The sequence below is a fragment of the Aureobasidium subglaciale genome (genome assembly GCF_000721755.1).
Source record: "Aureobasidium subglaciale EXF-2481 unplaced genomic scaffold scaffold_2, whole genome shotgun sequence".
Lineage (NCBI taxonomy): Eukaryota > Fungi > Ascomycota > Dothideomycetes > Dothideales > Saccotheciaceae > Aureobasidium > Aureobasidium subglaciale.
Window position 1 is genome coordinate 150,089 of NW_013566993.1, and position 25,770 is coordinate 175,858.

The 25,770-nt window shown below is 51.1% G+C and overlaps 11 protein-coding genes across 11 annotated transcripts; 8 read left to right on the forward strand and 3 right to left on the reverse strand.

The window, feature by feature from the left end:
- Nucleotides 1–526: 526 nt before the first annotated feature.
- Nucleotides 527–2,690, forward strand: AUEXF2481DRAFT_25963 (uncharacterized protein; the record flags this gene model as incomplete). Its single annotated transcript, XM_013491829.1, has 4 exons — nucleotides 527–607; nucleotides 656–1,236; nucleotides 1,271–1,833; nucleotides 1,945–2,690. The coding sequence occupies 4 exons, from the start codon at nucleotides 527–529 to the stop codon at nucleotides 2,688–2,690; spliced, it is 1,971 nt and encodes a 656-aa protein (XP_013347283.1).
- Nucleotides 2,691–3,076: 386 nt separating this feature from the next.
- On the forward strand, nucleotides 3,077–3,949 carry AUEXF2481DRAFT_1544 (uncharacterized protein; the record flags this gene model as incomplete). The annotated part of the gene is made up of 2 exons (XM_013491680.1): nucleotides 3,077–3,229; nucleotides 3,284–3,949. The coding sequence occupies 2 exons, from the start codon at nucleotides 3,077–3,079 to the stop codon at nucleotides 3,947–3,949; spliced, it is 819 nt and encodes a 272-aa protein (XP_013347134.1).
- A 683-nt stretch (nucleotides 3,950–4,632) lies between these two features.
- AUEXF2481DRAFT_25965 (uncharacterized protein) lies at nucleotides 4,633–6,223 on the forward strand (the record flags this gene model as incomplete). The annotated part of the gene is made up of 4 exons (XM_013491830.1): nucleotides 4,633–4,798; nucleotides 4,856–5,169; nucleotides 5,227–5,514; nucleotides 5,567–6,223. 4 exons carry the CDS (start codon nucleotides 4,633–4,635, stop codon nucleotides 6,221–6,223), a joined length of 1,425 nt encoding a protein of 474 aa, XP_013347284.1.
- Nucleotides 6,224–6,253: 30 nt separating this feature from the next.
- AUEXF2481DRAFT_371974 (uncharacterized protein) lies at nucleotides 6,254–6,838 on the forward strand. Its single transcript, XM_013492197.1, has one exon. The coding sequence runs from the start codon at nucleotides 6,464–6,466 to the stop codon at nucleotides 6,755–6,757; it is 294 nt and encodes a 97-aa protein (XP_013347651.1). The 5' UTR covers nucleotides 6,254–6,463; the 3' UTR covers nucleotides 6,758–6,838.
- Nucleotides 6,839–6,918: 80 nt separating this feature from the next.
- Nucleotides 6,919–8,855, reverse strand: AUEXF2481DRAFT_25966 (uncharacterized protein; the record flags this gene model as incomplete). The annotated part of the gene is made up of 3 exons (XM_013491831.1): nucleotides 6,919–8,213; nucleotides 8,265–8,377; nucleotides 8,434–8,855. The coding sequence occupies 3 exons, from the start codon at nucleotides 8,853–8,855 to the stop codon at nucleotides 6,919–6,921; spliced, it is 1,830 nt and encodes a 609-aa protein (XP_013347285.1).
- A 1,683-nt stretch (nucleotides 8,856–10,538) lies between these two features.
- Nucleotides 10,539–11,618, forward strand: AUEXF2481DRAFT_36018 (uncharacterized protein). The gene has a single exon (XM_013491952.1). It carries the CDS (start codon nucleotides 10,798–10,800, stop codon nucleotides 11,377–11,379), a length of 582 nt encoding a protein of 193 aa, XP_013347406.1. The 5' UTR covers nucleotides 10,539–10,797; the 3' UTR covers nucleotides 11,380–11,618.
- Nucleotides 11,619–12,266: 648 nt separating this feature from the next.
- Nucleotides 12,267–13,988, reverse strand: AUEXF2481DRAFT_36019 (uncharacterized protein). Its single transcript, XM_013491953.1, has one exon. It carries the CDS (start codon nucleotides 13,748–13,750, stop codon nucleotides 12,440–12,442), a length of 1,311 nt encoding a protein of 436 aa, XP_013347407.1. The 5' UTR covers nucleotides 13,751–13,988; the 3' UTR covers nucleotides 12,267–12,439.
- A 622-nt stretch (nucleotides 13,989–14,610) lies between these two features.
- AUEXF2481DRAFT_36020 (uncharacterized protein) lies at nucleotides 14,611–15,047 on the reverse strand. Its single transcript, XM_013491954.1, has one exon. The coding sequence runs from the start codon at nucleotides 14,973–14,975 to the stop codon at nucleotides 14,697–14,699; it is 279 nt and encodes a 92-aa protein (XP_013347408.1). The 5' UTR covers nucleotides 14,976–15,047; the 3' UTR covers nucleotides 14,611–14,696.
- A 1,242-nt stretch (nucleotides 15,048–16,289) lies between these two features.
- AUEXF2481DRAFT_62242 (uncharacterized protein) lies at nucleotides 16,290–20,284 on the forward strand (the record flags this gene model as incomplete). The annotated part of the gene is made up of 2 exons (XM_013492122.1): nucleotides 16,290–19,280; nucleotides 19,337–20,284. The coding sequence occupies 2 exons, from the start codon at nucleotides 16,290–16,292 to the stop codon at nucleotides 20,282–20,284; spliced, it is 3,939 nt and encodes a 1,312-aa protein (XP_013347576.1).
- Nucleotides 20,285–21,017: 733 nt separating this feature from the next.
- Nucleotides 21,018–22,725, forward strand: AUEXF2481DRAFT_36022 (uncharacterized protein). Its single transcript, XM_013491955.1, has one exon. The coding sequence runs from the start codon at nucleotides 21,202–21,204 to the stop codon at nucleotides 22,474–22,476; it is 1,275 nt and encodes a 424-aa protein (XP_013347409.1). The 5' UTR covers nucleotides 21,018–21,201; the 3' UTR covers nucleotides 22,477–22,725.
- A 712-nt stretch (nucleotides 22,726–23,437) lies between these two features.
- Nucleotides 23,438–25,719, forward strand: AUEXF2481DRAFT_45843 (uncharacterized protein; the record flags this gene model as incomplete). The annotated part of the gene is made up of 4 exons (XM_013492077.1): nucleotides 23,438–23,636; nucleotides 23,697–23,915; nucleotides 23,968–25,561; nucleotides 25,617–25,719. The coding sequence occupies 4 exons, from the start codon at nucleotides 23,438–23,440 to the stop codon at nucleotides 25,717–25,719; spliced, it is 2,115 nt and encodes a 704-aa protein (XP_013347531.1).
- Nucleotides 25,720–25,770: the final 51 nt, after the last annotated feature.

The following is a 25,770-nucleotide window of genomic DNA, read 5'->3' on the forward strand; positions in this document are numbered from 1 at the left end:
ACGACCCGAAACGACAGCATAGCGTTTGATACATTGAGAGCCCTTTTGGTTGCCAAATAGCTTTGTTCTGATGTAACTGCCTTTTTGCTTTCCCCTTCTTTCTTATTTGTTCAGTACCCAAACTCTAGAAACGAATACACGTCTCTGCTCACTTGTCCATACAGATCTTCCTATGAAGTGGTCAACTTGAGTGTATCACCACATGTCTTCGACATCTATAATGCGTAGTGGTCATGGTTCGTGCTGGGTACTGGAATGTCCGCTTCGATGAACGTGGGGTCTCATACTAGACTGTTGATCGAACACTTCGACTCATACCCTTCGAAGGCTGTGTGACTTAGCGACATGCAACACTCACCGAGGCAACACTGCTCAAGGGCGCGAGCAATAGGATCACTATGTGAGAGTACGATGAGACATGTCAAGGCTACAACACGAACCCGGCGGCAGCATAACGATGGCTTTTCTCTGCGCTCCATCATCATTCTCGCTCGTCCTGACTTCCTTCTTTCCCACAGATTGAGCGATGGTCAAAAACAAAAACCAACGTAGGCAACGTCGCTTGCAAACGCAGCGGAACAAAACGTTACTTCAACACCGGCAAAAGGTAAATGCTGCCCTGAGCAAAGTCGTGATACACACTTACTCCTTCCAGGTCAATGACAGGGTCAAGAGATATGTCCTCTTGAGCAAACGTGTCAACCACGAACCACCTTGCATGCAACCGCTCGAAGACTTGACCAAAATCGACTTGAGCCAGTTGGGCACGAACGGCCTCAAGAATGACACCGTTCTCGTGGTCCGCCCGATCAGAGCCCCCGTCCAACTGGGACCACTTCTACCCATCATGAATGTGGTCGAAGACAGCAAGTCCCATGTCATGCATATCGAAGTATACTTCCCAAGTACCATCCCCTCTACAGCCATCCTAGCAAAAGACATCGTCCTAGCGATCAAAACACCCACCTACGAGATGGGTAAACACGGACCTTGCATCAAAGTCTTCCACCCTTCCGACATCATCATACTCGAACAGGGTTATGAGCTCATACCCAAGGCTTTTGAAACGGCTCCCGAATCGACTTCCAAGTCTATCTGGGACTGGAAAGAAGAAGCTGAGCTGGCATCCAATCATGAAGCCTACTCAAAGGCTCTTGACAGCTATTCCGAAGCCATCGATCTCGCAGTCGCCAACCAGGAAGAACACCACCAACTAGCGACTCTTCATCATGCCCGGTCTGTTGCTGCAACGCGAGCTGGTCATCATGAGCTGGCTTTTGAAGATGCTACGATCTCGATCCGAAGCTGCAGCGACGAAGACTTCAGGAGGGATGGTCGCAAACCTCATGATACAACTGGTCAACATTGCCTATCAAGAAAAGAAGTTTGATCTAGTACATCGACGCCTGGAGCGTCTTTTGTCGCTTCTTCCAGAGAACAACCAAGCTGTGGGCTTGTCTAAAGAGGTCGCGAGCAGGATCCATGAGGATCAGCATGGGCTTTACGACTTCCCTGCTATGGGGGTTGAGTCAGTTCCCCTCGACCACGCCAGCTTCACGAGATTGACGGAAGTACGTGCGTCAGATGATCGTGGACGAGGACTGTTTGCCAGGTTCAAGATTCCTCGTGGTGGCCTTGTTCTCTGCGAGCAACCTTTCGGAGTCCGGCAGTCGACCACAACTACGAGGCCTTTGAGCTCCAGTAATGCTTACACTGAGTGCAATGCAAACACAAGAATATGGCTTGACATTGTTCAGAAGATTTTTGCAAACCCATCCCAAGCTGGAAGACTGTTGTCTTTGCATGCAGGATCGGAATATTCACCTTCAATCAGTACGCCAACCATCGACGGACGACCCATCATTGACATCTTTCAGGTCCTGTAGATCATTGATCACAACTGCTTCGGCCATTATGTCGACTATGACAGCATTGGTCTTCCAGCGAACAGGGAATCAAACACACTCAGCATCTTCGTTCAAGCTTCCTACATGAATCATTCGTGCGTCCAGAATACCTCCAGGTCCTTCGTGGGAGACATGATCGTCGTTCGAGCCAACAGCGACATTCCAGCAGGTACCAAACTCACAACCTCGTACGTGCCAGCTATCTCCTCGGAACCAAACCGGCATGCGGAACTTCTCGGGAGTTGGCACTTTGAATGCGCATGTCCCTTGTGTGAAAGCGAAAAACATTGCCGTGACGACTTAGAAGAGCTCTTCCACAAGGTCGCAAGGGCATGTCCAGCGAGAAGCATTGACCCGTATATGGCCGTTGAGGAGGTGAATGAGCTTATCAAAGAGCTGGAGAAGGTGTACTCTGATTCCACATTCGACAACGTACCTCGTATAGGCATGCAGGATCCCCAGGCCTCTCTGCTGGATTTGTGGAACCCATTGAGGAACCATGCAAGGATCCGTGAGCATACGACTGCGTTGCTTCGTGAGAGGGGCTACTGGATCGTGGTCACGAGTGGTGGTGATGGCAAGCTTCAGCTTGAAGGTGAATGTGGTATGCCTCATCGAACAGTCGTGAGGGCATTGCACAGCCTTGCGCGTTTCCCAGAGACTGGCAGTCGTCGTGAAGAGTCGAGAGAGTACCTTGAAATGGCCAAACAGATGTGGAACGTTTTCAACGATACATGCATCACGTGGGAAGAAGAGCTGGAGACGTTGGATGAAATCATGTAGACGTGTCTTCCACTTTGGAGTATGACAGGTGATGATGGGCAGAGCCGTCTTACTCGATGACCAACTTCGCCGTCGTCGGGTTCTTGGAGCTTTCAAGCACTTCACTACGGGACTTGATTACTCGAGAAATACAGTATACTTCGCTAGATCACATACTAGTGCGTAGACATTCTTCGGGGTCAGAATCGGTGCTGCATGGAGATGATGAGGCGCAGGCTCAGCCACAAGCGAGAGGGAATCCCCCACACTGACAGACTGATGACGCTGGAAGCTTCGGCCGGCTATGCTCGCCGCCTCTTGATCCTTTCTTCGACACAGATAACCTACGCACCTCTTTGTCTCGCCCAATACCATTTTCTACAGTCAACGCACCATCATACACAGCGATGGCAGCCAACACCAAATACCAAGCGGCGCCGACGCGCGACTCGTTCGAGGAGCAGGCCTACAGCCAGCCTCCGCCTTCTTACCAGGCAGAAGCCTCGGGCGTCCCTGGAGTGCCTCGAGATGAGGACGACAATGTCCCTGACGACTTCAAGGTCAGTGAAGTCACTCTACATGTTTGTCGCATCCATATCACTGACACATGACAGTTCGGTGGTTCGGTCTCGGAAGCAACTCTCGACATCCGCATGCAATTCGTCCGCAAGGTCTACTCCATCCTGACCGTCCAACTTCTCGCAACCGCCGCACTCTCGTCCGTCTCGTTCTTCAGCCCCGGCTACAAATCATGGATCCAGTCCAACCAGTGGATGATGTGGGCCTCGCTCTTTGGCGCCATCGGATTCATGCTCTTGACTTTCTGGAAGCGCAAGTCGTACCCCACCAACCTTCTGTTCCTGGCCGGCTTCACTGCTATGGAAGCATACTCGATCAGTGTTGTCACGTCCTTTTTCGAAAGCAAGATTGTGCTCGAAGCACTCATCTTCACACTAGCCATCTTCGTCGCACTCACGCTCTTCGCATGCCAGACCAAGTACGACTTTACTAGCTGGATCCCTTACCTTGCGGGAGCTCTCTGGGTCGTCATCATCTTTGGCTTCATGGCAGCATTCTTCCCTCACACAAGCACCATCGAGCTGGGCTACGGCATTGTTTGCGCCCTGATCTTCAGTGGCTACATTCTGGTCGACACGCAGCTCATCATGAGACACTACCACGTCGAGGAGGAGATTGCTGCCTCAATCTCGCTTTACCTCGATGTCATCAACCTGTTCTTGGCTATCCTCAGAATCCTCAACAGCCAGCAGAACAACTAGGGTTGAGACTACAGGTCAACTACAGTTCGACTACAGTAGGGTAATTTGATGTATTAATTGACGAATGCGGAGTTTTGGATGGCTGGTTTCTTTGGTAGGATGATGGTAGTCGTAGTTCTTACGGACAGACAGAATGGACAAATGCGTTTCATGTTGATTCGAAAAGGGTCGTCGCCAGTTTGGTTCATCTAGCACAAAGTGTGTCTCAGGCCAGTGTCCGTTCTCGCCCGTAAGCAAAGTGGAGATGGAGAAGCGCAAGGGCAGGATAGGGGTCGCCAAGGAAGTTGTGGTTGGTGAAGGGTCTGGGGTTGGCGGCGGCGTTGCAATCGACTTTTTGAATCGTTTCAACCGCTGCCTTTTTGATACGCGTGTCTTCAGCCTGCCACTGCCACGCGATTTAATTCTTCGTCCTTGGGGAGGGAGCTGTTTTTCCTGTCCGGCTTGATTGGCAGCTTCGACTTTCCTGCTGAACTGACAGTCGGGTTCTGCTATCTTTCACAAACTTGACTTGAACGGCCACGCCCACTTCTCCAGCTTTACCTCCGTCTAGACCGTTCAAAGACAACTTGACACTTTTCGGTTGGCGATCGCTCAACTGCAAATCTCACACCCACATTCGTTCTCGCTCGAGCGCTGCCCATGCTGCTTGCCTGATCACTCGCATCCATTGTCCATTTTCGCCAATGGCCTCGGTCGCTACTTCCATCGCTTCGGCGGATGCGCAATCCTTCCCGCAACATCTCAAGATGCCCACCTGCAACTCCAGAGCTCCGCTCAAGAAGAGATCCAAGAGGAAGCATGAGAGTCTCTCTAGTTCTCTGTGTGCGACCCTTGTCGAGCACCAGTTGGGTAGGCTGACACCTTTCACACCCAGTAGACGATGCGAACGATGCTGACCTATACCAGGCCTGTCAATCAACGTCCTCATGCTTCTCGTCATGACGCACATCTGCTTCCCCAGCCTCCGCTCCTCGACCATCCACTACTTCACGCTATCCTACTATGATGCGCAGACGGGTCTCTACAACCCCGGCTGCCAGGACCTGAAGTTCGTCTCGCTCTGTATCATCGTCTTCACCGCTCTTCGCGCTGCCGCCATGGACTATGTTCTGGTCCCAATGGCCAGGAAATGTGGCATCCACAAGAAGAAGGCTACCATTCGCTTTGCCGAGCAGACATGGTTGGTCCTGTACTATGCCACTTTCTGGATCCTCGGAACAGTGCGTATCCTCATTGTTCACTTTGTTTCTGTTTGCGAGACCTAACATGCAACCCAGTATCTTGTCTACGAATCCCCCTACTTCAACAACCTGCCCGCAATGTGGTCAGACTTCCCGACACGCTCCATGACTGGCCTGTTCAAACTGTACTATCTGGCTCAATTCGGTTTCTGGCTGCAGCAAATTCTGGTCATCAACATTGAAGAGCGCAGAAAGGATCATTGGCAAATGTTCACCCACCACATCATTACATGCTTGCTATTGATTGGCAGCTACGGCTACTACCAGACAAAGGTAGGCAACGTCATCTTGTGTCTGATGGACGTGGTCGATCTGGTCTTCCCTGTAAGTTCTCATCTATCAAGCCAGTATTGAACACACGCTGACTGTTGTGTAGATCGCCAAGCTGCTCAAGTACATGGGCTTGCAAACCGCTTGCGACATTGCCTTCGGCGTTTTCATGCTGTCCTGGTTCGTCGCTAGACACGTCTTCTACCTCGCCGTCTGCTGGTCCCTCTACGCCGACGTTCCCGTCGAAATGCCCTACGGCTGCTACAATGCCGTGACTGGCGACAAGACCTCCGAGGATGGTGGCAGTGATGTCCTTTCCAATGTTCTGCACGCCTACACTAGCGGCAGCGCCGACGTATGCTTCAACAAGAAGATCCACTACGGCTTCCTGGGCCTACTACTCGCACTCCAGGTCATCACCATCATTTGGTTCGGCATGATCTGCCGCGTCGCATATCGTGTTATTCTAGGCAAAGGAGCCGACGACACTCGCTCTGATGACGAAGAAGAAGAAGAAGAAGAGGAAGAGGGGGAAGAGGATACCCTGGAGACTGTGAGAGACTTTTCTACAAAGGAGCCTGAGCTCCGATTGGCACCACAAGAGGAGGAGGTCGGTGTTGAGAGCCTTCGATTCACCCGGCGACCCAGCCCAGCGGCAAAGCGGACCGCTGAGAAGAGCCGTGCCAGTGGCATCAGCATACCCGGCAACCACAAAGAACTGCTGGGCCGCATCGGTTGCGACAAGCCAGCAGGTGGGTCCTAGGAGTACTTTTGCCTGTTTTATCGCATTTCATCATTTTTTCCCGAGCTCGGCTTTTGGGTGGGTTTTCCGTCACGATTTGTTTTTCATTCCGGTCCTATAGCTTGTTTTTCAAGTCTCTGGAGAGGATCATGCTGTTCATGACGATCGATGCTTCATGGTTCTACTTAGACGGTTACACATGTGCTGTGAACAAGAGAGGGATATAGAAGGGGCTTTTATGAAAAGTAGAGAAAAAAGAGGATGCATCTTTGGGACAGATTCCCGACCGATGGTGCAGACGAGGAGAAATGGTCGGATTGGGCCAATTACCATATTTTACGAGAACAAGAAAAACATTTTGCAAACTTCATTCTCAATTTTCACTCTCCATTTCTGGAGACAGGCACTCGACGGATCCCCCTTCACTTTTGCGGCTTTGATCTAATGATTGGGGTAGCAGGAGCCATGCTGGAGTTTAATGGCACCGTCATTTGGTTAGCCATGACATTGTCGTACTTTCCGAGGACTTCACCCCTCGATGGAGGTCCTTGGTAGCTTTGACCAAAACAAGAGCTTTCTACGTCCAACAACGAGTTGCAATTTGATGGGGCCACCAAAACCTCCACATGAACTAACTCCGCGGCAACAAGAGACCAAAGAGCAACTGTGTGATTACAAAGATACAACCCCATCGCCCCTAACGGAAAAAGTCCCCTTCAGCTCTCTTGCCCAAAAGCAGCAAAGGCAGGAGCAGCAGCAGCAGTGCCATGACAAGAATACCGCACAAAATAAGGAGACTCCGTACTCCTCCAATCACCCACCACCTCATCACCTTGCTCAACCTGAAAATACAAACTTCCAGGTCCTCCACCCACATTACCATATATCAATCTAATAGGGTAATAGATGCCTGCCATCAAAGTCACAGTAGCTGATTTCGTACCACTACCCTGATTGTCGAGAATGAGGTAGTTTGACGAGTTGAATCCAGAATATGCAGATTCGCCAAGCCAGAAAAAGGCAACGTCGTCACAGGTGGGGATGCTGAAGGTGTAGTTTCCCGAGCTGGGGGCGAAGAAGTAACCACGGTGGTTTAGAATCATTTTGTCGTTTTCGAGAGCGAGAGTGCTATTGTAGATATGGCTGGTTTGGTGGTAGGTGTTCCAGGCGAAGCCACCGATCATGGTAGTTGTGGAGGTGTAGTTTGGGAGAATGGTTCTGTAGTCAGAGGGGGAGAGGCCGTAGGATGGGGTCGAGTAGTCCCAGATTGTGGTGAGGAGGGAGGAGTAGTAGGCGTATTCTAGACCGGCATTGTTGCAGGAGGTATCAGGGAGGAGGGGTGTAGGTGTGGAGGTAGAGCTTTGGGTGAAGGAGGTGGCGAGTGTGGTTGGTGAGGACACTTTTGTGGTGCTTGAAGAGATGGAGGTCGGAGATGCGGATGAGCCACACACAGCAGAAGAAGTACCAGGATTTGTAGAGTTGGTGAATGCGTAGCTGTAGCCTACGGTATAATGGTCGTTTCCATAGTAGTATCCTTTGTTGGTGTTGTAAGTTTGGTTCCAGGCCATGGTATACAAACTGCATGTTTGTCCAAGCGCAATACCGTTCTTGTAGAGTAGATAAGTTGTGAAGAATTGGCATGTCTTTATCTTGCCCTCGGTAGGAGGATGGGCTAAGTTGTAGACATTCTGAGCAGAGCATGCAGAAGCACACAGGTTAGCATCAAATGGTCCAGAGGTAAACAGCTTCGATTGCATAAACGTATCGTGTCCAGAGCAGTCGAGAGGAGCGTTGATGGTGGCATCACCCAGATCAATGGGCTCATCGTAGCCGAAGGCAGGAGTGATGGTTTGGTTCACATAACCATTCGATCCAGCAATGACAACTTGGAACTTGTTTCGCCATTGTACAGCATTGAGAGCGTTTGATACGAGCACAGGACCTCCGAAGAAAACACATTTGATCTGGGTGACCGAAGAAGGTGATGAGCAAGAAGAATCGTTAGGGTCAACTAGAAGCCACAATCAGTATCAACCTTGGGCGTAGAGTGGACGGTTCGTACCAGAGGGATCACGCTCAAAGTACACGTTGAATGCTAAGCACCCATTGATTTTGTCGCATTGTTGTGAACACAGCTGAGTGTCATATGTCTTCAACAATTGGAATCCCAGATATCTGTACTCATCAGCACAATTCCCTGACGGTCCACAGTAATGTCTTTGTCCACCTACCCATAAGCGTTGTTCGAAGCCTGCAAGTTGGTAAAAGTGTTGACATATCCAGCAGGAGTAGGTGCAGCAGAAGCGATACTCGAGTAATATGCATCACCCACAAAAGCAGAAGCTGTATCCGGATTCGAGTTGTGAAATATGCCAGTAGGTTGAGGTACACAAGTAGACGCAGCGCGCTTTCCAAGGGTGGTGCTACTTGCTGCTGCTTCTGCGACAATTTCGGACCACACAGATGCTGCGGCTTGCGTCTCTACATAGGAGACAGTTGTGGCTGATGCTGTCGTTGTGGCAGCATCACCTGTGACGTAGACGACTGGGACAGAAGGTGTTGGGACAGGCTCTGCAGCCAGAATCATGCCCATATCGAAGGTCTGAGCATTTGCGAAGGCAACACATGCTGCAAAAGCAGCGACGGCACGCATGGTGGCTTCAGGCGTGGTAGAGGGAGTTTGGTGTAGTGTCTCTAGGATAGGCTGGAAAGGTAGACCAAGACTGTCGATGGACTGCCTGACAAGAAATATACCAGTGATGCGGACATAATGAAGGATAATGTTCTGCTCTTTATATGCTTACTAGGAAAAAATGTCAGATGCCAGGACCAACATCTAGACCCAACACTACAGTTCTGGATGCTGGTCCGGCTCGACAAGATTCGGTGGCGCAGGATAGACGTGAGGGCGTGATGTCTCGAATGAGAACAGGAAGGGGTGTGCCTCAGTCTCTTGCAGTGACACGATGGACTTTTCTGGTTCGCCGTTGAGACGTTATCAGCGAGGAAGCACCACGGTATATGGTAGCTGGAGAGAATCAATGCTCATACCATAAGGCAGGCATTTTGTGTCTGTTGGAGTAGCTTATCTTAAGGCCAACGTTTGACCTCACGTTCCGTCAAGAGTGCAAGAGCTTGTGCCATTCAGCGACAGATTTAATCGCTTGCCATCTTTGGCTACCGCAATATGTTACGTATCGAGACCATGGTGTCGACATGCTCGTACAAGGCCAAGGAGGCTGATGATCGTGGAGTCGAAGGTTGATAGGACTAAAGCTTTGCAGCTCTGAGTTCATGTCGTCCTCTTCATTTAGCCCTACAAGCTATGACACGAGAGCAGGCACGATGCAGAAGCCACACTTGTCAAGTGAGACAAAACCTGAGCGGTGATTGCGACTTTACGCGCACAATGCATGGTCATAATCCCGAAGCTTTTCCCACTCGGCAGATTCGCTTCGTCGAAGAAGTACATCCTACACGAAACTCAGTATACCGAGAGGAACTTACGGAGGTTTAGTCTGGCGCCAAGACATGATAAGATTGCAACAAGTCTGGTCCAGAATACGGCAATAGGAATCCACCTAGTAAAGCCTTCCTTGACGCAATTTCTGTGTAGTTCTTCGTTGTCCGCACACTGCAACCGAACTTGACACGGATCGAGATGGTGAAAGACAGTACCTGTACTGACTGGCAAGACCAGCATGTTTTTTTGAATACGGTTTTCGTGACAGCAGTCCTCACGGGGGGTGTATGATGCTGGTGGACGAGTCTGCTGGAGCCGTTGTCGAAGGCCGTTATGGTAGCAGTATGAAGCGAAAAAGAGGCTTTGCAAGTGTCTCACCAGGCCTCTCCTCAAGCTATACCAAGTTCAGACTTGCTTGTAGGGCAGCTGTTGTCTTCTCGGGTCCATCAAAAGGAAATCTGGAAACTAGCATGGCTGGTGAGGTGTGGCTTGGGCGCGCTTGAGTGTCGGTCTACCTTGCTGCGCTTAGCCCTGACCTTTAGACTATTTGAGAATGCACTCAGGGCATTGCGTTGGTTCGGTGCGATGATGCTCCGACATGGCGTCCATGAACATTCACGAGGTCACAGATTGAGGTGCAGAAGATGAGAGACTGCCGAGAGCAGATTTGTCCATCAAGATATGGTGAAGAGCTGACATGGAAGAGACAGGCGGAGGATCGATAAGATTCGGAGATTTCTTGATGCAGATGTGGGATGATCTGCAACGCTTCTCCGTTGCCGAAATCATGACAGCATCAACATTGGTCGCACTTGTGACACTGTATTCCTGGACCCCAGTAACAACCCAATGACAAGAGAATGACCCTATTCATGCTGTTCGTGATGTTTATGTAGACTTCATGTACAGCTCAGGTGATTTTGATGCACGTGAGAAAATGCACGTTGGGGACCTGTGACGATGCCTCCTCCGCATTTAACATGCAATAACATGTTTATGTTCCTGCAGACATCGGCCCCATCTTGAACTCCGAAGTGTGTATATATGCAAGGCAAGGACGGTGATATCTGATCACCAATATCCCATTCTCTCGAATCTCACACATCGACTCAAAGACAAGAACACCGCAACAATGGTCACCCTCGCCTCAACCCTAACAACTACCCCATGGTTCTTCGAACCCCTCCAAATCTTCGCAACTCTCGGTGCCGCAGTAAACTTTGGCGGCTCAGTCCTCCAATCGCCCTTGATCATGCCCACATTGACCGACACAACCGTAAACGTACCAATCCACCACACCGCCCAACAAACCTCCTACCTCCTCCACAACAGCGAGCACTTTTTCCCACCTCTAAACGCTTTATGCTCGGTCTCAAACCTCATCCTCACGTCCACTGCTTTCTTGAAGTCTCGCGATGGCAATCTCATTGCAGAGGCAAAGTTCCCAAAGTTGGCGGCGGCTTTTGGGTTGAATGTTGCTACTACGGCGTGGGCGTTGTTGATACAGGTGCCGATGAATAAGAGGATGAGTAGATTGGCAGAGATTCTCAATGAAGGTGTTGCGGCAGGAAAGGAAAGGGATAGTAGGCAAAAGGCTGCGGAGAAGGAGTTTAGGGATTTGCAGGTTAGGTGGGCGAGGTTGAATTATGGAAGGGCTGCTATTATGATTGCTAGTGCTGTTGCTAGTGCTCTTGCATTGGTTTCTAAGCCTTGATATTGAGATGAAGTTGTTGTTCGGATCATGTTATCGTTGTTTCTTCTGAAGGCCCAAGTTGATCAGAGGAGATAAGAGTGAAGCCAGAGATATAATGCATGGGATGCCCGAATTCGACCTCCTCCTTCGCTTCTGTGTGTCTTCTATTTCCTCCCAAATACAACAATTCATGTAGACTAGGATGGTATGGTCTTCTGATCTTTGCGTCGTAGCTTTCGTAACACTCTAGAGCACCAAAAGACGTGGACTTTCTTGCGCTTGTCCCATGCCGTGATCCAAGCAACATCAGACTCAAACTCATCAGAGGCTTTGAGTTCTAGAGAAGGCTCGGACTGTCTGACATCGTACATATGATGTTCTTCGAAGCTGAGAGATCGTTCTTTCCTGGTTGTCCTGGCCTTGACCAGTTTGCGATGCACGGGTACCGAGCGTATCGATAGAGAGTCGTTGCATGGGTTCCACATTTTGAAGGTAGCAATATTATAGACGTTTGAAGAGTCTCACGACGTGAATTCTCACACAACGTCAGTTGGCTTTCATCCCTTGCACTTCCTACCCTCTCCTTCAATCAGGTTTCAAGTGTTGGTCTCGGTGCTACCATCTTGCGCCTATGGACTCCTTACAATCTGTCGTCAGCATGTTCTATATGTCAAAGTTGGCAGACGACACTCGTGCGTTGCCTTATCCACGTAGACCCTTGCACAGATCGAGAGCGTCACGTCCTCAAGGGTCATCTTGAATCAGTTGTCCTGCCGCGTGGATTGCAGAAACTATTTGTCAGAGTGTGTGTGACTTGGGCGCGGTTACACCATTCCAACATGCTTGACTTATCAGTAAGGTCAGAAGTCTTTGTGCACCAATTACGATGACTTAAATGCGAGAGGAAGTGTAGGAGCATGTGTGTTGATTATAACATAAGACTAAAAGTCGCGAAAAGGGGTCGTCGAGGGTTTGCACCGCCATTTCGTTAGTCATGAAACGCCGCTAACCCTATTGCTATATCACCGTAATAATCATCAAGAATCAAAGAGCAACTGTAAGTGTCAGTTGTGTAGGGCAATTAGGCGCTCGAAACAATCGCTACCATTAACTTCTCGTAGTCGCCTCTTGTCTCTCCACGGATACGTTCAGCCAAGTCTCGCTGGAAGAAGTGTCTGTAGGCGCCCCGAGCTTGCGACATGCGGTGTTTGTCCCAGTGGATTCTGACGATCCTGTTCACAAGAAGGTCGTCCTTAGTGCCCATGCCTGCCATGGCGGCCTCGAGCAGCTGAGCATCGTGCTTGGCGCGGTCCTCGGCATTGAGAAGAATGAACAGCAGAGCATCCTCCATGTGGCCGCTAAAGTTCTTTCTCAGAACTTCGGCAAGCTCACGGTGATACTTCTGTCGGTAGGCCTGAGAGATGGCACGGAGCTGACCATCGCTGCGCGAAGTCAAGATAGCGCAGACTGCAACTTGATCGGCTCCAATCTTGCTGCCCTCGGTAGCGCGGTAAAGTTCGGTGACGTCGGCCTCGATCTGCTGGGGAATGACAGGTGACGACTCCTCGTTGCGGCGTGCTGCTATGACCATGTCGAAGAGTCGCTCAGTCTTCATAGACAAGTCACCCTTGACGTCGGACTCGAGCGATTTGTGGTAGACGTGGTGGTAGTGTGCTTTGATAGCATTCATATCGGCATTACTGCGTCCCAGAAGCACGTCGTTGAGAATAGCCTCCTTGGTGCCGAAACCTTTGATAGCCTTGTTTGCGTTCAGAACGTCTTGTTCGAGTGGGCCACGAGCCAAAGCCATAAGGCCATCGCGGAAGTAGCCTGAGGTCTCAGACTCGATGTCCTTGAGCAAATCGCGACGATGGCGTTGATTGAAGGCTTGGCGAACGCCGGCAGCCTGCAGAGGATCCAGAGGAGCAAGGACAGCGATCAGGGCCTTCTCGTCGGTTCCAAATCCCTTCATCGCTTTGCGCAAGTCATCGGCTTGTCTAGACATGTCCATCGGCGCGACTTGACCAGGGACGTAACCCATTGAGGGAGGAGCTGGAGGACCTGAACCGTACTGTGCCGGCGCACCGTACTGAGGCTGGCCGTACTGACCAGGGGGAGGACCTTGTGGGGCACCGAACTGTCCTGGTGGGGGACCGGGAGGAGCGCCATACTGTCCTGGTGGAGGGCCGGGAGGAGCACCGAAGGATTGCGTTGGATGATGGCCCATGGGAGGGCCCGGGGGAGCACCGTAGCCACCCTGCTGCGGAGGGTAAGGTGAGTGGCCTTGGGGAGGACCGGGAGGAGCACCATATCCTTGCTGCTGTTGGTATGGAGGTTGTCCTTGGGGAGGATACTGTTGGCCGTAGCCTTGCTGTGGGTAGCCGTAACTCATGCTCGCTAAATGTGATTGCCTGGGAGAGAAGATGGTAAAGCTGTCATGACCGAGGGCTGCAGCTGCCCTTATGTCATTCGCGCCAATTGCCAAGGCGACCTTGAGCCGGAAGGATCGGGCGAACCAAGACCAAAGACGTACTCATAGGCATGGCTGCGCCGCAGCGCCGCAGAAGGACGAGTCGCCTTGATCATTGGAGATATCGAACGGTTTGCACCACGAGATGAGATCATGCTTCATCTGTGCTGCTATTCGAGAGCTTAAAGTGTTCTGATTGGGGCGCGTCATTACCGCGCATTCGGTTCGCGGCTGTGCTGTGGCTGTGTGCTCTGACCATCAGTTATGCAGTGGTCAATGCCGCCCTGACCCTCTTTAGCACTCTTGATGGATGGTAGTGGATGGTGTAAGATATGCGGATTGGAGCAGGAACATTCTGCGTTCTCAATGGTTGGTATAGAATCCGAGAGAGAAAGCAGCATTCCTGCTGCTGACCAACCTCGTTCCCTAACTGTTTCTTTCTCATCAATATTTGCGCGCATCACTTGAGCACGATAATCCGAACACACGAGATAGCTCTCATGAAACGCGATAGATTGTAGCATCGACAAGCATCACCAGAATGGTCACCTCCATCCATGCGATTCGAGAGTCCTGTTCCCATTGACCTCCGATGCTCTCGTGTGTGACAAACTTCAGCGCATGGCAAAGCGCAAAAGCCGCTAGGGTACAGTAGCGGGGTTAGGCTTTGGTACCCCTTTTGGGATTCACAGTCAGAAGCAAGAGCTGATGTTGGCTGATCGTGAAAGCTGCATCTTGCAGATACCCAGGAGATTCGGCAGCACCAGTCGGAAACACATGACCGATCAACGTGCCGGCAAACAAAAAAGTTTGCGACGAAGCATGATACGGGCTCGGTATTGCAATTTAGGCGTGACACAGAGTCGGGTTAGAAGATGGTCAAAGATGGGTGTGGGGTACTGCTGCCGGTCCATCTATCTAACGGTCGCGCGACGAGCTCGGTTGGAAGTCCAAGTTGTATCAAAGAAGGCAGGCTGACATGATGTGGGAACGAGATGACAAACTTTGAGGCAGACCTGACATCAGTATCACAGCAGACAGATAACAAGGAATGGAGAAGGAGCGGAAGTGGTTTTGCGCGCGTGAGATGATGACTTGGCAGGCAGCACAGGCCTCTGAGCCGCGCTTCGGGCATGTGGCAGCGCATTTGATTAACTCAATGCTCGTTTCGTCGTCCGTCTCGTCTTGTGCCCGCTATCTTCTCCTACGAACATCTCCGCCGCCCATTATTCCCGGTCATACCAGGACTGTGCTAGCAAGGAATCTACGGCGCCGGCTATCTTCTCCCGGCCAGGTCACAGCTACAGGCGCAAGTGCGAGCGCGACAGAGAAGAGCTGAGTGCTGGTCGCAAACAGGCATTTCGTAGAGCGATTCCGTCTGGCAGCTGCAGACTCGATGGACTGAGGACCCGTCCAGAAGCTGTTCGAATGAGGCATCATGTCGTATAACCGCCAGAATCGACGTCAGTCGCATGGTCAGCAACCACACCATGCCCCGACCAACGGTACATCCGACGCCCAGCGGCAGCAACAGCAACAGGCTCTCCAGTCTTCGTGGTCCACTCCCGAATTGACCGGCTACGGCTCGTATCCCACTCCCGGCGGTCCTGTACAGCAGCCGTCCTACGCCGATTATGTCCACCCGTCGCAAGCTTACTACGCCCAGTCCGAGCAAGCTCCGCCGCAGCCAACCCACACCGAATACAACCCTCAGACGTATGCAAATGCTGGCTATAATCCTGCAGCTTACCCGTCGCAGCCTCCGTCTATCTCTCCACGCGCTCCGTATTCCTACCCTCCGTCCGCCGCTTCTCCTCCGCACTCGGCGAGCTATCACCAGACCCAGCATTTTGCTCAACCTATTCCTATGCCCGAACCCGGTCAGCCCTATACATATCCTGGCTATTCACAAGATACTTCATCCTACTATCCTCCTCCTCCGCCTCCCTCTCATGCCTGGTCGCCAACGAACGCTCCACAAAATGCTCCGTATGGAAACATCCCGTACGCTCCAAGTACCTTGACACCAGACGAGCTGAACCTTCCCACTCCACCTGTGCATCCTGGTTACGCCTCATACAATCCCGCAATTTCTCCCCGATTTTCTCCCAACAATCTTCCGTCCCCTAGCGGGCCTCCTCCTCCGCCGCCAGCTCACGCACATGCCCCTGAGAGAAGTGGTACATTACGACATCCGCAAAACCGCCCTTTACCAGGTCCACCAGAGCCCGATGTCGAGCGCGATTATTTCCATCAGCCTGGTTATCGTGATACCTATGCCGCCGAGCAGGAGGCCCAGGAAGACCTCTTCAACCAGGTCGAGAGTGCTGTGCTCAATTCTGGGGCTGCCTCAAGTGCAAGACGACAGAGTTCACGGACACAACCTACATCGGATCGTCCTCAGCCACTTTTCTCTCCCCGGAGCAGTGCTACACCCATCACACAAACCAACCGAGAAAGTATGACCATCGACAACATCATCAACGAGTACAGCGATGAAAGTGACGTTGAGGCGCTGGCTGGATTGGAGGCAATGCGTAGGGCGGAAGCCCAGGAAGCAGATGCGAACAGAGGCAGTGCCCTATTTGGTTACTACGGCTCCTCATTGGCAGGTCTCTCCAACGAAGCTGATGAAACTGGTGTCCCAATGGATATGAGCACGCTTAGCGGAGGCTACGATGCCCACATGTCCTACGGAGGTGATCCGAGCATCCTGGCTGCAGGTCCTGATATCAATGGATCCACTTCGCTTTCCGCTTCCAATTCAATGCGACGATCTGTTGGCTCGAGCAATCCGGAAAGCATTTATGACCATGCAACGAATTTCCAACACCGTGGGCCACCAGTTGCTCGTGTGGATGCTGGTGGAACTGGAGGTCTGACGGACCCAGACGCCCTCGGTCGTAGACAGAGCTTTGACGAAGGTGATGAATACAGTCTTACGGACGATGTTCTGCAACCCGGCGAGCCTCCAGACATGTTCTTCCACCCTGGTCATTCGGTCCAAAACCATGAGAGGCCTCTACCACCTCCTCCAATCGTCTCTGAGAACGCCGTGCCCCGTATTAACACTAGCTTACTCCACAACCGCTCGAACTCCCTCTCTCAGGCTCCATATCGCATGACTCCTGATGGATATACGCCATCTTCCATGGACAACGGAGCTGGTACCTTCCCACGATCTGCATCTCTGCTCAATCACAGTCAAACACCCCAAGTACTCCAACCAGCAAGATCAAAAACGGACGCCGAGGAGCGCAGGCTCAAGCAAGGTTATCGAGCCTCAACCTATAACACTTTCGATACAAACCCCGCGGCAAGCACTGTTGCATTGGATCTGCCGAGTTTACCTACAAAGCGCTTCAACCCATCGAAGCTTGGTGGTTCGGATTTCAAGAAATGTGAAGAGCCTTGGGCTTTGAGTTCAATTCTCCAGTGGTTGTTCCTCGTTGCGGACCCTGAAAAAATGACTGAGTTGAAGGAGTCAATGGTCAAGGAGGCTCTTGTGTCTCTTTTCACCAACAAAGTTCCTACCATGAACATTGCTGATGCAGAGGTCTTGAGCAACCGTGTTGTCGAGAACATGTATGCTTCCAAAACGCTTGTGCCAATTGAGGAGTGGGTCAGACTTAGCCAAGGACACATGAGCGGTGTCATCTTCCAGTTGACATTAAGTGGATGCTACTCGCATACTGTGCACAATCATCTCTTCGCAGGCCGTTGCTATGCTCATCACTGTCAGCGTACTTTGAAGAAGGTCAATCTCCAGACGTTTTCAACGAGGGCTTCCGAAGATTGGGCAACTTTCTACAAACTCAAGAAAGAGGACGTTGAAGGTCACGACAAGAAAGAAATCGAGTTGCAAAACAATCTTCACGAGATTGTGCAGACCGAAGAGGGCTTCATGGAGAACCTCGACGTCATGATCCGGCTGTACCGTGATCCACTGGCCGCTGCCAACCCATCAATCATCAGCCCCAACCGTCAAGAGAGGTTTTTGCGAGATGTTTTCAGCAAACTGGATCTAGTCAAGAAAGCAAACGTCGAACACTTGTTGCCGCAACTCAAATATCGGCAACAAGAGCAAGGACCATGGGTTAAAGGTTTCAGTGACATCTTCAGGCAATGGATTCGTAAAGCAAAGACTGCATACATTGAGTATGCAACAGGCTTTCCTAGCGCGAACTCATTGATGCGGCAAGAACTGGAGAAGAACATCAGCTTCCGCAACTTTGTAGAGGTGGCAAGAGTGAATAAGCTATCTAACAAGCTTGGCTGGGATAACTATCTCAAAGCACCTATCACGAGGCTGCAAAGATACAGTCTACTTCTGCAAACGGTTCATAAGAACATGCAACAGGATTGTGAGGAAAGGACAAACTTGGCAACCGCGATCGAGGAGATTCGAGCTGTTACTCTGGAGTGCGATTCAAGGGTTGCCGATCAGCAAAGAAAGGTCGACCTTTCTGACCTGAGTCAAAAACTCATGCTGAGGCCTGGAATGGCATCTGAGGTCGAGCTCAATTTGACATCCATTGGGCGCGAATTAATCTATCAAGGAGATCTACAGCGAATGGGCACCAGCCGATTTACGTGGCTTGAGTGTCATGCACTTCTGTTCGATCATTATCTTGTCCTCGCAAAAGCTATCTCGGTACTGCAGAAAGGTGCTCCTAATAAGCTGGAAAAGTATGATGTCTCGAGGCTTCCAATCCCGATGGACTTACTGGTCTTGGAGAACATCAACGAGGATGCGGTGGTTCGGTCTTCGTACGTCAAAGGAATCACATCCGTCACACCCTTGCCGTCGAGACCAGCGCCATCAAGCCCCGACTTAAACAAAATGGCGCGTGTCACAACCGCTCAGTCGACTCACCCTAGTTTGGCATCTGTTAACACAGGCTCATCCATGGCCAGCATAAACAGCGTCGCCTCCGCGCCATCGAAGATGTCCAGCACCACTGTCCTTGATGGTAACAAAGACTCGGAAAAGATTATGTATCCTTTCCGCATCAAGCATCTTGGTAGCAAGGAGCCGTACACACTTTTCGCAGCCACAGCGGGAAGCAGAAGTGAATGGTACAACAAGATTATCGAAGCCAAGACCAAACACGCCGCTGCACTCTTCGCGCAGAATGCTGAGCCGTTTCGCTTGAGGGTAATAGCTGACTCTGCCTTCTACTACGATTCAAATGTAAATACCAAGGATCATCTCGGTGTGAGTATGGGTGGTAAGCCAGTCATAATCAAGGGCACACCCCTAGACCGCGCTGTCAAGGAGGTCGAAAATAGGTTTAAGGCTACTGGTCGCCCAGCACCCATTTGCAGAGCAAGAGTCAATTGCGCTACCAGCTTCACAACATCATACCCTGGCACAAAACACATGGTAGCTGTTGGTACGGACTTTGGCGTTTACTGTTGCGAAATGGATAATCCCAGAGGGTGGTTCCGAGTAAGTCACACAAGATCAGAATGAAGCTTGAGAGGCATACTAATCATGTACAACAGGCAATTGCAGGCACTAAAGTCACACAAGTGGCGGTCCTTGAGGAGTTCAACTTGTTTCTACTTCTTGCTGACAAAGTCCTGTATGCTCATCATCTCGACGTGATCTGTCAGCCTCTTGCTACCGGCACGGCTGACGCATCATCTGCACGCAAGGCGCCACAAAGGCTCTCGGGCAGTCGAGACGTGGGCTTCTTTGCTGTCGGGCGTATGAAGGAGCGTACTCTAGTCTTCTACAAGAAGCGAGACGGTATCTCATCAACGTTCAAAGTGCTGGAGCCCATCTACCAGAAGTCAACCGAAAAGAAACGCGGCATCTTCAAACGGGGAAATACCGAGTTCTTCCGTGACTATGATGACTTCTACATTGGTACTGAGTGCCACGGCATGAACCTATTCCACAGCAGTCTTGCTATCAGCTCAGACAAAGGTTTCGAGGTCCTCACTCTAGACAAGAAGCAACCATGGAGCGTGCCGGACTGGAAGGCTCCAGAGGTCAGCAATATTCTACGACATGTCGAGAGGCAAGAAACTCTGGGCATGCTACGACTCAACGACCAAGAGTTCTTACTCTGCTACAATCTATGCGCAGTCTATGTCAATAAGCATGGCGAGATCAGCCGATCGGTCGTCATGAACTTTGTTGCCAACGCAAAAAGCGCTGCGTTATACGGACCTTACCTCGTTCTTTTCGACAACGAGTTTGTAGAGGTGCGTAACGCACAGAATGGTCGCCTCAAGCAGATCATCGCTGGCAAGGACATTAAATGTCTCGACGATGGGGGAGGTGGCACATTGAGTGGCGGCAGTACCAACACTGGTGTCGTCAACGGAGTCGCTGGCTATGGAGCTGCCAGTCGCTCTATCAAGATCGTCATGCAACATCCTGCATTGGAAAAGACGCAGATCGTCGTGGAGATGGTGTTGAATAACGAAGAACAAAAGGAGTAGGGCTGAGCGTTGATCTTATTCGCCTTGGATTTGTCTTACTTCTTTTTCATGATCCAGAAACTTTGATGGCGGCTGTTCGATTTGAATTCTTCTTTTTTTCTATGGTTGGACATTCTGTTCTCTGGCCGTCTCGATGTTCTTACTCTAAAGGTACCTCCATGTCATGTATTGGGTGCTGCATATAAACCGGAGCGAGGCGTTTCTTGTCCGAAGGATGTCTACTATTTGGATTCTTGCTTGTCCTCCGACTCAGTTATAATGACCTCCTTTTTCGTAGAATATCGTGACCTCAGTCTTTGTTAGATACTGTGTAAACTAGTCGGCTGTTCAAGCAAGGATGATACATCTGGGAGGCACAAGAGACATCCTCACAAATCACAGCCTCATGGGTGGCTGCATGGGAGAACGTGCTTCAGGTGCGTCAACGGGCAGCGCGACGACCAAGAATTTGTTCAGGGTCCAACATGTCCGGCATGGAACAAACCTGGACGAAACGTAGGAGCTGTACCAAAACAATTGGTTGTTACTGGGTGTTCTCTTTAAAAAAAAGCGTACTCTGAAGAACTGGTTGCTAAGCCCTGCTCGACGATGGCGAGTTAGTCGACTGAAACAAGGAGGATCGTCGACGAGTCGCGCATATCATGATGCCCCCGTCAGGGCTTACCGTGCGTGGACTCCGTCAGAGCTCTGGAGAATCGAAAGTGTCGTAAGCCCTCCCCGTACTTCTGCGTCTGTCACTCCACTCCGTCTTCCTTTTGTATATGCTGTATCTACTTGTATCTTTCTTGTCGCTCTCTGCTTTGCATGCACTTTTATCAGCCATGATCTGATCAACCGGTTTTCTCGGCTTGCCACAAAATTTAAACCATTCATTAACGACTATCGCGTACTCGTTCATTAGCCCATCCTACTACGACATGACTACTCAGCGACGCCTATCGCCTCTCTTTTTCGCCCTCTTCCTGGTGTTCTTCTTCTTCATAGTCTTCCATACGACTCACCTCACCACATCGTTACGTCATGTGCCGACGGTGTTGGGATTGAGCGTTGAAGAAGAGATAGATTCCGAGAATGTCGTTCCAGATGTCCACGAGTCTAAGAACATGCATACGTTTGCGAATCCGAACACAGCCTTCGTCCCCGGCACACCGAAAGACCCCAGCGCGGAATACACAAAGACCCTAGTGATAGGGCGCAAGAAAGAGGAGAGCACATATTGGATTGATGTGGAGTTGGAAGACATTCTAGCACCCAAGGGGCCGCTACGGACTGCAGTCTATGTAGTGGATGATATGACTACAGAGGGACTGCATCCTCCGAAAAACAAGGGACATGAAGCGATGGTATATTTGACATATATCATTGACAATTATTCAAATCTTTCCGACATCAGCATCTTCATGCACGCACATCGCTATGCCTGGCACAACAACGATATCATGGATCTCGACTCGGCGCAAATGATTCGTAATCTCAACCCCAATCATGTTATCCGCAATGGCTACATCAATCTACGTTGTCACTGGGCTCCTGGTTGTCCAGCAGATGTCAGTGGCATCCATCCCGGAGCTATGGTCGCCAATGCTCAAAGACAAGAAGAGATGATTATCGCGGAAGCCTGGAGTGAGATATTCCCTCTAGAGCCCATTCCGCCTACACTTTCGCAACCCTGCTGCGCGCAGTTTGCCCTCAGTAGAGAACGCATACAGGCTATTCCTCTGTCGAAATACATCTACTACCGAGACTGGCTGCTGAAGACGCCTCTAAACGACAATCTATCAGGTCGAGTGTTTGAACAGATATGGGTCGTCATCTTTGGTGGTGTCGCAGTAGACTGTCCGGCTATGCACACCTGTTACTGCGATGGCTACGGATATTGCTTCGGAGGCGCCGAGAAGTACGACGAGTTCTTCGATCTACGCTATATTCTTAGAGACCATGAGAATGAGATGCACGAGATTCGCAAGAACGAAGCTCTGATCATGGAAGCCAAGTCCCAAGGTCGGGTACCGGAGGACACTGATGACCTGGTCATCCCAGAACCAGGACGCGCAGAATGGATCCAAGATCAGATTGAATTTCTGCGCAAAGATCTTGGTCGACGAAGGGCCGAGGCTAAGCAGCGAGGACAAGATCCTCGGAATCGAGCTTTGGAGGCAGGAAGGGATTGGAAAGAAGGAGATGGATTTTAGACAGTCACGACTGGGGCTTGGTGTATTTACGATTGGGATAGAGGCATAGCATGGGAGAAACCAGCTCCCTGGCGTTATTTGGGTACTGCATGGTCTTGCTGTATATATTCGATATCTGTATAATCAGGCATATTCGCGTGTCGAGATTGACAAAGGCGCAAATTCAACAATGAACTCGACCTGGATTTTGTCAGTCATGCTGCACGCCGAAGTCTCGATACATGACCCAAAGGGGAAGTTGGTCGGTCAGCGAAGCTTCTTACGCGGCTCCGTCGACCGAAAGCGCTGTGTGACAGTCGGTCGGCCCCATACCTCGGCCTGTACGCATCCGCTGTGGGGAGCTAAGGCTCAAAACGGGCTCGATGAGCCGACAGGGTCCGGCAAAGGACTGCTGACCAGCTGAAGTGTTGTATTATGTACTCTGCATACTTACGGCACAAGATGCTAGGTATGTGCTCTGTGTGTAGAAGGCGGTCACGCGTCAAAGTGTTGTTCGGACCAAACATGCAAGAAACAGTTGGAGGAGACGGACGCATGGTTGCACCTCGCATCAAAACGATGGCGGGTTAGTGACACAGCCAAGAAGCGGGATGCCTCGGTTCCTTGTGATTGGGAAAGGACAATTTATCAAACGATGACATTGGAAGCCTCGGGTCATTGATGCGCCGTATTCGTACTGCGAGTAAGCAACAGATAGTCTTCACTGTTTCCCCTTCTCGTCTGTTTCCATCTTCAATCGAGTGTGTTATTGTCACGGTCACGTTGGGTGGTTCTTGTCTTGTATGTGCCTGTCGATGCACGTTCGGGGTCGCCGAAGGGGCCTGGCGTCGCTCTTCCTCCTGCTCGATCTAGAAGGTCAACAGCTGACACCCTCCATGTAGATCAAATCAGCGGCTATCCCTTGTGGTAATCCAACCTCACTCACTTCCACCGACTATCAACACGGACGACTCGAGACAACATGGCAACACCCCTTGTTCTCTCACGAGCCAGCGAGATCAGAACGCCTCCCCCACCTGGCGCGCCTTACAGCGTCGCTCTCGAGGCCAGCGAGGCAGAAGGACGCAGCAAGGTCTACAGACATTGGAGATTCAAGGATGGTCTATTGAAGACTCTGGATCCTCAAGTCACATCTGCACACGACTTCTTCGAAAAGACAGGCAAGTGATCTGGAAGCTGCTCCGCTTCCCACTTTCAGAGAAGCTAACTGCTTGCTCCAGCCAGTCGCACTCCCAACTCGAGATGTCTTGGTCACCGTCCCTACGACTCCATCACAAAGACGTTCGGCCCTTACGTTTGGGAGACATATGGACAGGTCCAAGAGAGAAGAAAGAACTTTGGTATCGGCATGGTGCACCTCCACCAGCAATACGGTATCACCGGGAGACAGCATGGTGTCGGTCTCTGGTGCCAAAACCGTCCAGAATGGCAGATTGTTGGTAAGTCGATGGCCTCTCCGACTCTCTGCCTGAAAACGTGCTGACTCAAAAGACCTGGGGTGCATGTCACAGTCCCTGTACACTGTCTCCCTCTACGAAACCCTCGGCCCCGAGACGACCGAATACATCATCAACCACTCCCAGCTAGCTGCCGTTGCCGCATCTCTGAACCACATCCCAACCCTCCTGAAGATTGCTCCTCGCTGTCCAACTCTCAAGATCATCGTCTCGCTAGACCCTCTTAGCTCTGGTACTGAATTGCCTGGAAATTCAAAGGCCGACATTCTTAATGCCCTTGCTTCTGAGGTTGGCATCCAGGTCATCTACATCCGCGACGTCGAAGCACTTGGCGCTGCGAGCCCCCGTCCTTACAACGTACCTCAGCCGGAAGACATTGTCACCATCAACTACACCTCCGGAACAACTGGTCCTCCCAAGGGTGTTGTTCTGACTCAAGCAAACGCTGTCGCTGCTGCCTCGGCTTCCATGACTTTGGTCGACATGCGCGAGAGCGAAGTCATGTGCTCATACCTACCTCTCGCTCATATCTACGAGCGTGTGACTGAAGGCTCCGCACTCTGGGCCGGCAGTGCCATCGGTTACTTCCACGGCAACATTCTGGAACTTGTGGATGATTTTAAACTTCTCCGACCCACCAGTCTGATCAGTGTTCCTCGTCTGTACAACCGCTTCGGTGGCGCCATCAAGACTGCCACTCTCGAGGCGACTGGTGTCAAGGGAGCTCTTTCAAGACACGTTGTCAACACTAAGCTGGCTACTTTGAACAACCCTGATCCTAAGCAAGCCACAAACAAGCACGCCTTTTACGATCGCATCTGGGGTAGAAAGGTCACTGCTCAACTCGGTCTGGATCGTGTTAGAGCTATGGTCTCTGGTTCCGCTCCAATCGACCCGTCCTTGCAGCAGTTCATGCGTGTAGTCTTCGGAAACAACTTCCTCCAAGGCTACGGTTTGACCGAGACCTACGCCATAGCTTGTGCTCAGGTCGAGGGTGACATGACTGCTGGTAACTGTGGTGCAGTCATGCCCACCACCGAGCTGTGCCTGATGGACGTCCCAGACATGGAGTACTTTGCATCAGACAAGCCTTTCCCCCGTGGTGAACTCCTGATCCGCGGTCCCACTGTCTTCAGAGAATACCTCAACAATCCCGAGGAGACACAAAAGACACTTCTCCCAGATGGCTGGTTCCGTACTGGAGACATTTGTTCAGTGGATGAGCTCGGCCGTTTCAAGATTATCGACCGCAGAAAGAACGTTCTCAAGTTGGCACAGGGTGAATACATCTCGCCCGAGCGCATCGAGAACGTCTACCTTGGTAACACTACCTGGTTCTCACAAGCCTACGTGCACGGAGACAGCGACAGAGCATTCCTGGTCGCCATCTTTGGAATCCAGCCTGATACTTTTGCTCCCTTCGCTAGCAAGGTGCTTGGCAGACAGTTGGGCGCAACCGACTTCAAGGCTCTGGAGGCCGCAGCGCAGGACGTCAAGGTCCGCCATGCTGTTCTTAAGGAGCTGGACAAGATCGGCAAGAAGAACAAGTTCAACAGATATGAGATGGTCCGTAACGTGCGGTTGATGTTGGAGCCTTTCACAGTCGACAACGAGCTCCTCACACCTACGTAAGTTTATTTTGATCGATACTCATAAATGCCTAGAAAGCTAACAGACATACAGACTCAAGCTCAAGAGACCTCAAACGGCGAAGAAGTACCGCTCGGTCATTGACGAAATGTACACCGAGGCCGAGGCACAGAGCAGTGCTAGAGCCAAGCTGTAGACGAAGCATACACTGCATTGGTCCAGATGTAGCATAGAAGCGTATAGGAGC